The sequence below is a fragment of the Atractosteus spatula genome, chromosome 13 (assembly GCF_055471065.1).
Source record: "Atractosteus spatula isolate fAtrSpa1 chromosome 13, fAtrSpa1.hap1, whole genome shotgun sequence".
Lineage (NCBI taxonomy): Eukaryota > Metazoa > Chordata > Actinopteri > Semionotiformes > Lepisosteidae > Atractosteus > Atractosteus spatula.
In genome coordinates, this window is record NC_142718.1 from 27,873,344 (window position 1) to 27,884,042 (window position 10,699).

The 10,699-nt window shown below is 37.3% G+C and overlaps 1 protein-coding gene across 3 annotated transcripts; it reads right to left on the bottom strand.

Annotated features, from left to right (window-relative positions):
* Positions 1-1,210: 1,210 nt before the first annotated feature.
* rdh1 (retinol dehydrogenase 1) lies at positions 1,211-10,443 on the bottom strand. Of its 3 annotated transcripts, none has more exons than XM_088931301.1 (6): positions 10,299-10,443; positions 7,366-7,404; positions 6,452-6,782; positions 4,112-4,370; positions 3,288-3,451; positions 1,211-2,792 (listed from the first exon to the last, which is right to left on the bottom strand). In XM_088931301.1, the coding sequence occupies exons 1-6, from the start codon at positions 10,299-10,301 to the stop codon at positions 2,539-2,541; spliced, it is 1,050 nt and encodes a 349-aa protein (XP_088787427.1). In that variant the 5' UTR covers positions 10,302-10,443; the 3' UTR covers positions 1,211-2,538. The 3 variants fall into 3 exon arrangements, with proteins under 3 accessions (XP_088787427.1, XP_088787426.1, XP_088787425.1); XM_088931300.1 differs by lacking the exon at positions 10,299-10,443 and adding an exon at positions 7,637-8,058; XM_088931299.1 differs by lacking the exons at positions 7,366-7,404; positions 10,299-10,443 and adding an exon at positions 7,637-7,828.
* Positions 10,444-10,699: the final 256 nt, after the last annotated feature.

Sequence of the window (10,699 nt, forward strand, 5' to 3'; positions counted from 1 at the left end):
TGAGAAAAGTACAAACAGCTATAACTGTAAAAAAATAACAATAGCTTGGATTAATCTAAATAATGAAGCAGTCTTTAACAAAGATGAAGATTAACGCATTTCATCTTTAATGTTTATATACCTCATACCTAGGCTGAGAAACAAAACAAAGACATAAAACTGGGATCTTGTTGTCTGTTCTTGAGAATTGTAAGTCAGAATATTATTTCTTTCACTTTCAAAGGACAAACAGGAAATGTGTTTAAATCCACCTCAGATTAGTACTTTAGCCTAATATTTCCATTGAAATGCTTAAACGAACAAAAGTTTTCTGCAATATCATGGAAATTTAACATTGCAGTGCAGTTCACAGAAACTCAGGACTGTAGATCACACAGTCTGTTGTAGATGGTGCATTAGGTAAGTTATTCAACATTTTGACCGGTGTTACAAATAACTTTACATATAAAGAAATGAAATGATTAAATGATTGGATGGGAAAGTCCTTCAAGGGTAGGAAAGGACATAAAGCAATAGTTTCATAGATATCTCTTAGCACTAATCCAGGACTAGTGCAAACTGGGGGCCTGTTGTTTGTGAGTTTGTGAGTGCTCTGTTTAGGGACATCAGCACTGAGAACATTCTTTAAAATGAATTATGAAACACTATAAATTGTTCCTTTTTATTGAGATTTGCCATCATATCTCAAGTCATTATCACTGAAAACAAAAAAAATGCTGTTAGCATTCATTTCATGCACAGACAGTATCTTTTCTTGTGAGCAATACATAAACAGGCCCACTCCTTTGCAGTTTTCCATATTTCTGCAGTTTTTGCCTTGTCAAACAGTTTTCCTGCTCCAAACATTTCAGTTCTGTTTTCAACAAACAGGTCGTGTGGTCCAATATGAATATAAGGTAGGATTCTTTTGCTGACTTTTTGTTAAGTGCAAAACTTTCAAGGATCACCATTTTGTATTCTAATTACAAGAAGAATATAATAAAACACCTTGCACCCATACAGTATGTAGAATACTTTTTTGATGAAGTTGTGAGACACATTTAATATGCCTAAATATACTTGTAGATGAAAAGAACAGGAACTGGAAAAAAATTGCTGCTGCTGAAACAAATCTAATAAATGTGTTATTTTATCAATACCTGATTTTGTGATTGTTTTGTAAATGTGCGTTTACTACAAAGGCAACAGAACAGAATCATTAGAAAAGGTGTTACTTAATGAATATTATAGACTGGTGGTTTTATTGAATAATCATGATGCAAATTGTCTAAATTATTTTTCATGAGTATGATTAAAAGTACGACATTAAATTACCTAGTATTTTCTGCATACTTGTGCGATGGATACAATGGACCATACCGAATACATTTAAATGATTTAGCAGTACGTAAACAAACTTCATGCTAAACAACATTAAAACGAACAAATATATTTTTGTAAAATTGCATGCGTTTTCATAGGGTTGTAGACAGTAACACTGGATAAATATTCATGAGGCAATTCATTTTGGGGAACAATTAGTAGGATTTTAACCCGATGTGCAGCTTCATACAGCTGAAGGCATTTATAGTATTGTAATGAGATTTGAAGGTTAGACAAACAATATTAATATTCCTGATGAAAATAATTCACATTTTACATAAACGTAAATCCAAATTACATAAAGTAAAATTTGTATCAAATATTTTTATTGATTTTTTAAACCAACAAAAAACATCTTGTATATTACAGAACATATAAATTATTTGTGCAGTGTTTCATCTGAGCATAATTTATGAAAAGGAAAAATATAATCTCCTTTCCATGTTCCTCCTAAATCATCACTCAAAAAAGAAGTGAAACAAAAGGAAAAACAGGAGACAAAAAAAAAGAACATAGCAAAATACTAGCTTCTCTGTCTTTTGTATATAATCATGTGTATTATCGGTTCTTACATCTGTTCTTTAATCCACATTTTTTAACAAAACATGTCAAATGTAGCAAACAATTATATGTTCAGAAGTTATTGTATTCTTACACTGAATCCTACACTCTTATCATTTTAATTCACTCTCGAGTTCTTCATTTTGACAATTCTTTTAAAGGGTGGCACAGTGATTAGCATTACTGCCTTGTAGCACTAGGGCCCTGGGTTCAATTCTGGTTCTACAGTGCTGTCTGTGTGGAGTTTGAATGATCTCCCTGTGTTTGTGTTGGTTTCCTTCCACAGTCCAAATACAGTGTCTTTCCTGTGTTGTGCTCTTTTCAAAAACCCTTTGGCATGGATTGTATGAAATCACAGCTTGCACTTGTGTTTTTGTTGTCTATGGTTTTTTACAACAATAATGTTCTGCACAGGCTTGGGAAAATGCCTGGGTAACACCTTGGTAAAATATGGCACTTTGTGAACTTGGTATACTGAGCTTTTGGTTTATTTACTAGAACATTCCAATGAGATCAAGAAGGTTGTATATTAAACCCAACAAAGTAAACACACATATTTTTCACCCAGTATAAAGATAAAGATATGTGGATTTGAAACCTAGATCTCTGTTTTGGTCAGGTTTTGGAAACATCCACCTGATTTGTCTGTACAATTTTGCCTTTTGGACTCGGCAGAAGGGCACTTATCAGGGAATCCGAAACAAAGGAGGGCCCATAAGAGAGAGGAAGCCAGAGAAGTTTGGCGTCCCAGCCTACTCCGTATCGTGTTCTGGGGTATCGAGCTGTCAGGGCATGCTCCATGCAATTAGTGACTTTGGAGATGTCAGAACTGCGAAGCACTTTCATTGAAACACTTTGGGCTTTCACATCTAGGACAGAAGATCAAGAAAAAAATATTAGTGTTGCTCAAAGTGCATTTTTTATAAAATGAAGAGGCCTAAGTGATTTGCCTTGAGTGAACGTCACGAATGCCTCTTAAATGTTAAAAGATAGAAGACATTTAGATAAGGCAACAGGAGAAACACAGTTGTGGGATTTTTCTCCACTTCCAAAAGCTCTTACGCTAATAGAACTCACTGTGCTGAAATAAGCCGAGTAACCGCCAGAAACACTAAAATCTCTTTTCTACAAAACATCTACAGTGACAGCGGCTGGTCTTGTAACAAGTAATGCTAAGAAAAAATTGTATAGAACCATAAAACTGATTCTGAAAATGAAGATTTCAAAGAGACAGTTTGGGCAAAACAGAAAATGAAGACACAAAAGACCTTCTGAGAAATGCAGTTTGGTTACTAGCAGACTGTAGAAAATGAATTTGTTATTTGCTTTAATCTTGAAGTTATGGTTACATCCTTTTTACTTACACTCTTCATAATATTTGTCCCCGTAAGAGTCCTTGACATCAGAGGGGAGATGATTCCAGAGCCGCAGAAGATCTCTTTCAATCAATTCTAGACTTGTCACACCCGTCTTGAAAAAACCAGGCTCTATGATACTGACCTTGATGTCAAAATGATACATGTCTCTCCTATTGAAGTGGAAAAAAAGCACACATTTCTTAAAGGCTTAAAAGTATTAATTCTACAGGTAAAATATGAACAGATGGAAAATCTACTTTAAATGGAAGTTATTAAATGAAGTTCTGGAAGAATAACAATGCAAGCCAAGCTCATAAAGCTGTTTATATAACCATCATTTTTCTAAACTAGCTACTGTACATATACTGAACTCAAACGTTTCTCTTTGCATCCATCTCAAGCATCCCTCCTCTTTCCCATCTCCACCTTGCAGCTGCCCCTGGGTTCACTCAGTCTGATTGGGGTTTGAGTCTCCTCATCCTATGGCCTGGAGGTGACCCATTAACCAAGCGGGTTAAGCCAAACCTATCTAATCAAGAAGTATTCCAAGGATTCACAACAAAGCATTTGATTCTTCGACCCAGTGACAATTTACTTTTCACAGTAGGGCACTTATTGCACGATGCTGCAACGTGTAACTATCATTTACTGCATCGTTGCTTCAGTTACTTCTTTTATACCTTCAATATTAATTGTTCCTTCATGTGACCAGTTGATTACATTTACAGTTTGGCTTTCCGGCATAATCGTCTTTTTTTAAGTGGAAACAAATTGAAGTATAATAGAAGTATGTGTCTTAAGATTCTGTTTTAAAAAGCCGTCTGCTGTACCTCAGGCTGTCTGAAAAGGACTCCACACCCCACTTCGACAAACAGTACCCGCCGCCAGTCATAGCCAGTCTGCCCATGACGCTTCCCACATTCACCACCCTGCCTCGGGCTTTCTTCACGAGCGGCAGGAACTTCAGCGTCACTTCGATCAGACCCATCAGATTGATGTCAAGGACATTTTTAAAATCTTCCACCTGCATCCAGTCGGTCGGACCAATCGGTGAGGCTATGCCTGCATTGTTTACCAACCCCCAGAGGCCTGACGCACAAAAGACAACAAAGAGAAACGTTACATAAAAACTCTCTGTACTAATAAGTGTCCAAACCCTAGCCAGAGTACAAGCTAAAAACAGACAGTATTATTGTTTAATTGATTGTATTATTATATATAACAAACTGTAAAGGAAATGAAACATTGTGTGAGCAGTTGACATATCTTGGAAGTAAATGAAATATCTTTAACAGGATGAAAGAAACCCAGCAAGGAAAAGACCTTTAACAGCTTCTCGACAATAAGTAATCCAATACTAATAAATACCTCAAGGAACTTGAATGGAAAACTTTCAAACACCAGTGAAACTTGTAATTTATGTCAAAAGGCACTTTACAGTAAATGAAACCTGATGTAATCCAGATTAAATCCCTGAATGGGAAATGATGCAATGCCCATTACCGTCGTACTTTAACGAATTAATCTTGTAAATGACTAGGACTGCTGGACAGACGTGCCTGTCTGGTGCATAGTACCTGATGAATATTCTTCAGGACAGGGTCATTCTGGCACTTGTGTATAGCCAATCGGATTTGTACACAGAGCACAGTTTATTTTTATGATTCAGGTTTTCACACTGTTGTAATAACCTTTTCTAAACTAGGTTGGCATTGCTAGGTAGAAGAATCACCGAACATACCAAAGAAACCTATTCTTTTTAGACCACTACAAAAAATAGATAATAGAATAGGCACAGCCACAAAACAGTTGTACTGTACGTAAAATCAAACATATAATCACAACTACTGCACAGAACGTTTTAAATATATTTTACATTCTCGTTTATTCCTGGTCAGTTGATTTAATTTTTTCTCCAGTCTTTTCAGTCTTCATTGGTTTGTGACTGTTGTGACAAAGGCAGTGAAGGCTGTAAATGGGCCTTGTACAGTACTGTATATTGAGGAGTACTCCTGTTAAGGATACTATAGAAAAAAAAGACCACAACTTCAGTATTCCAGGAAAATAAAGACTACAAATCCAAACAGCCGTAAAACCTGAAAATAGAACACTAATAATGTTAAGGTTCCAGAACTGTGAGGGATAGAATGATATACTCTTAAAAACAGGTTTTAGGCAACAGATAATGGGTTTTTTTTTCCTCGTGAAGGCTTAACCTGACACAAGGCCTGAGGACCATGAGTACTCGCCATGAAAATTAATGGAAAATATTGTGGTCAGATGAAAAGCAGAGAGACTTACAGTACATTCAAAGCATTTATGTGTGTAAATCCACTTTGCTTACTAGGGTAGTTTACAAACCTACAGTAAGTGTTGCTAGTAAAATAACTAGTCGACCACAGAAACAGTTTAAAGAACTGTATTGTATAGCAGTTCAAAGCAAAGCTCAGTTTATCATTGATGACCCCTCCTGGTCTCTGCTACCTTCAGGGAGGTGTTTTAGAACGCCTGTGGCCAAGAAAAATATATACAAGAAATCCTGTATTCCCTGTGCAGTTGGTATATGAAACACAGCTAAGTGACTGTTTCCTGTATGGAGCTATTGGAAAATGTGTAATGGTCCTGTAATATGGGCAGAGCAAGATGTGTGCAAATGTATTGATGAACGTCTAGGACTATTGTTTGTTAATGTGTTTTTAGTTCATGTTGAGTGTTACTTCTTTTTTGTAGTTTTGTATCGTCATGCCAAACACCTATTTCTACCCTGTTGGACTGACAATAATGTTACACCTTATCTTAAGTGGCTGTTAACGGGAGAACAAGAATATTGAGCAAAATTAGACTAAGGCATGACAACTCAAGTTAAGAAAACTAAAAGGCACTTTGGCAAGAAAAAGTGTACTTGTAGTAGAATTCCATATAACGAGATTTGATTGCTGTCCTTAGCAATAGTTGGTTTTATGATTTGTTCATTTGTTGTATCCTTCAGAGTAAGGACACTGCAGATAAATTAACTTACAGGTACTGTATGCCCCTGCTTCTATTAACCTGTTGCTGCAAGGGTGGCAGGTAGCTTAGGAGTGGGCATATTTATAACTGTCTGGACTGCAGGAATCTCCTCTTTATCTTTCCCAGTGCTTGACTCTGACTTGCACACTATCTCCACCTACCTCGCTCTCCAACCTCAGCCCGCACATACTCCAGAGCTCTCTCAATGCTCGTGCTGTCAGTAACATTGAGCAGGAGCGTCTTCAGTCTGGGGGAGGCTGCGGCTCGGAGGTCTTCAGCCCCCTTCTCTGTCAGGCACGTGGCTATGACACCGAAGCCTCGGTGGTCGAGCTGTCTGGCCAGCAGATTCCCAAAGCCTGAATCACAGCCCGTCACCAAGACGCTTTTCTGGTCAAAGTGATCGATCTTCAGGGAATCCCTTATGTACCAGGCAGCGAACAGGATGAGAGAGGAAACCAAGATGCTAGAGAGAACTGGGTTGGAAATGACGGCCTGAAAAGAAAAACAACTATTTGGTGTTCTATAAAAACACTGGAATTTGAAGATGCCATAGCCAGTGTTTTTAAATTCAAATGTCAGAGATCATACTTAGCATAGAATTTTGCATTCACATAAATATCCTAATGTTATTCAATTCTATGTTCAAATGTAACTAAAACAAAATAGAAAACTGCAGAACTTTAAGTTACAACCCTTGGAAATGTATTACTTCGTATACAGTACAGCTGTATGACAGGAAATCTTCACCAGTACTACTGTAAATGCCCAGTTAAGAAAAAAACAATGAAAAAATAAATAAAAAGTAGTAATGCTTTCACCTTCTACTTTGAAATCTTGATACCAGCTGAAAACCAGCTGAATCAATTTCTGTTTATTACTGGTCAGTACTTTTTTGCAATCTGACTGCAGGTTTCTGCTCTATGTATGACTGTTCCTTAGTGCTTTTTTTTGTTGAATCCATATTGTAAAATGTCACATGATTCAGTAAAACTGTATGTTTTCTAAGAAACACTAGATGGGGTTTCCTCATACAAAATGACAAAGTCACCTTTAGAAATGTGTTATTGGGACTCACCTGAATGAAATTATCGAGACAACCCTCATCTTCAGCTATCTTAAAATAAACACAACATGGTCACAGCTCAGTCCGGGGCTGTATACTGTATCTGATCATTCTTTGACACATTTTGAAATATATTCTAGTTTAAAACTGCTAATGTAGATATAAATATCCTTATGATAAAACAAATCCAATACAGATATTCCATAATATTAAATACAGGCATTTAACAACTTCACATAAACTAAGTGAATGTTGAATTACTGTACTGTATAACATTACTTACCTCATTTTTAGAAGGAATGTCTTCATCCATTGCTTTTATAAAGCTGCTGTAAATGACTGTGCTGTGAAGTCTGTGCTCAGCAAATAGAATGGAGGGTATTAAATATCCCAAGGCTTTCATTATTATCCCTGCCTGTAAACTGGAGTAGGATCTTCATCTTCCCAGCTAATCCTATTATGCCAGTTTAAACCTCTACTTCAAGTAAAGAGTGTGTCAGCTGCTTTCAGGAAAACTTTGCAGAAATAGACTGCAAAGAGCACAGTCTCCACTGAAAAACATTCAAGTTCAAATGTTTATATACCCCCTAATAAACTGCAATGATTAGTTTAAATATTACCTTACTTACAGTATAGTCAAGTGTGATAACATGTCCGGATTTATAATACAGTATAATCCCTGTAATAATGAAGGTCAAGACATACTACTGGCTGCTAATTCTTTCTTTTTTTGTGAGACTGTTTTGATAGTTTACTTTAGAGTTAACCAGAGCTGAAAGAGTTCTTACATTAATTTAATAATTATAATATAATATAATAATAATACAAGATAATGTTAGATAAAATTCTTCATAGACTACATCAATCATCAACGTGTCTCACTCCTTCTGTGTTTTCTGGATCTATTTGATGTCTGTTATAGGAACATTCTTCTGACTGGGAAGACCTGTCACGTTGTACAGTACAGACAGTTCCTTTCTTCTTAATCTTTAACCAATTTATTTTTATTTAAAAAAATCTAAATAAGGTTTTAGCTTAGATTTAGAAAGCTAGCATTCTGACTGTGGAACATCAGATTTCCCTACATATGCTTTATTTTGTGTACACATGGGTTGAATTGCCTGTCTCTTTGAGGCTTGAGGGGATGTCTAATCCCTGACACAGTGTCTTTCTGTGGCTTCTCTTCTGCAACCTTCAGCTTATGCTCCCCTGTTTCCATGCCTCTATATAGGCCCAGTGGGCCCTACTTGTAAGGCGTCCGGACTGTAGGGAAGAAATAGCAGCCACAGGCTTTCTCCTGGCTATTGTGGGCCCGTCTTGTGCTAGCGCCCCGGTGAAAGGCAAGTGTAAAATTAGCAGCTTTTGAAATGAACTGCAAAACGTGAATGAAGCAGGGAAATCTCTCAGCGATTCAGCACAGGAGAAAAGAAACACTTTCACCTAAAGCGCAGCCTCCAGAGCTACTCCATGCGCCTCAAGGAGCTCAGTGCTTTTTGTCATTCCAGATGGCTGGCCCTCGCTGTCAGCTTTGGGTGCCGGCATTCAGCGCAAAGTGACAGCATCACAAAGCTCGGAGAGGGCGCAGTCAGACAGTAATTAAAACGTCACAACAAAGGAGCGGAGCCTGCTGGAAGTGGTCCAAAACGAGAACACAGTTGTTAGCCTTCCATTGGCAAGGCAAGTGGCTTAGACACTCAAGGCCCTCAAACACCAGGGTGGAGAAAAGCAAACAGCAGGTGGGATGAAATCCTCACCGATAAGTGCCTGTGGTGCTTTAGGTACTGAAAGGAAGGCATAGTTGAAAGGAACAGGGAAAAACAGTGTATCTTAAAAAAAAAACAACAACTGCCAAAATAGTAGTAATAATGGATGCCTCGTTTTCTCTAATGAAATAAGTGACTTGATAAATATATCTATCTAATAAATGGGTTAGTGGACTTCACGGACTTGAGGAAAGTCCGTGAACAACTAAAAAATTTCCGTTTAACCGCAAAACGACCTTCTTCTTACTGCAGATTTCTTCCTGATATGTCCTGACTTTGCTCTTCTAGTTCTTCAATCGCAGTGGCATGTTCTTTCTGGTCCTTTCCGCCACTCCTTCGGCTGTGCTGTTTACATGGTTAGAGAGCGCACCCTACTGGGGAAACGTGGAACTGGAACATGTTTGAAGGCCGTACACAAGGCTGCCAGAAGGCACAAGTTCCTAGTATTTTAACACGAGCGTATTAGGTATACAGTATTTAGTTCACTTAAAACCTGCTTTTTAGTACTCGAGCTGTGTGTTGTTCTGTCAATATTTTAAATGTCTCTGCGCCTACTTTAAGAATTGTCTGTTTCTCCCAAATTAATTTTTAATGCGTATTTTTTTTTTGTTTTGCATTGAAAATGCTATTATTATGTTTGATGCTTTGATGAACCAACACCACAAATGTGAAAAGAAATGGAATGTGTGATTATTTGTCAGTTTCCGTGTTGGGAAGGACAGGTCTCTTGATACTGATTTCCATTAATTGGTGGACTTTCGTACTTTTGTCCTAATTATACACAGTCTTAGAAAGTTTACATACCTAATCATCCAGAGATGTATTAAAGTTGAAGACAATGATTAATGTGATTTGAAAAGCAGAACTGCACTGCAACCTGGTTCAGTTCTTTTCACAATGCGGTACTGAATGTGCCAGCAGAGGGCGCGCGTGTGCCACGAAAAAGGAGGTACAGTATGAAAATTTAGCTTTCTGCATTAAGATAGTACTGCTTTATGTAACTCTACACTGAATTATAAATTGGACAGCACTTCAATAACAGTTAATATAAGAATCAAACTGAAACTTCACACTAAAAAGGTATTGATTTAATAATCCACATTCACCACGAGTACTATGAAAGCGCACGCAAAAACAGACTCGGAACTAAACTATTGTCTATATAAACAAAATAAAGCCTACCATGGTCTACTTGGTCAAAATCTTCTTGTGTTGTACCAATGAACACGGCTGATGTTCCTTGTATCTCTTGTTTTTCAGTAACTCCGTTCCAGACTTTCCCACTGTTATTACCAAACAGGCATGGGAATTGTTTTCCGTCTAAAGTGAGGCAAAATTTCACTAAAAGAAATCTCTCGGTACTTCGATACAAATGTAGTCTAGATCCCACCCCTATTTTATCTTCTGCCTCTGAAATGCCAATGTTTTTTTGGAATGAAAAAAATGTTCTTACTATGTACTTCTGCCTCAGGAGGAGTCTGTGCAGTTGTCTTTGTCCATTCCAAACATTTTGCTGGTCATGCTCTTCTCAGAAGAAAGAGGCCGAGTGTTTTCATAGAGAATGATATGTTTATGTACATAAA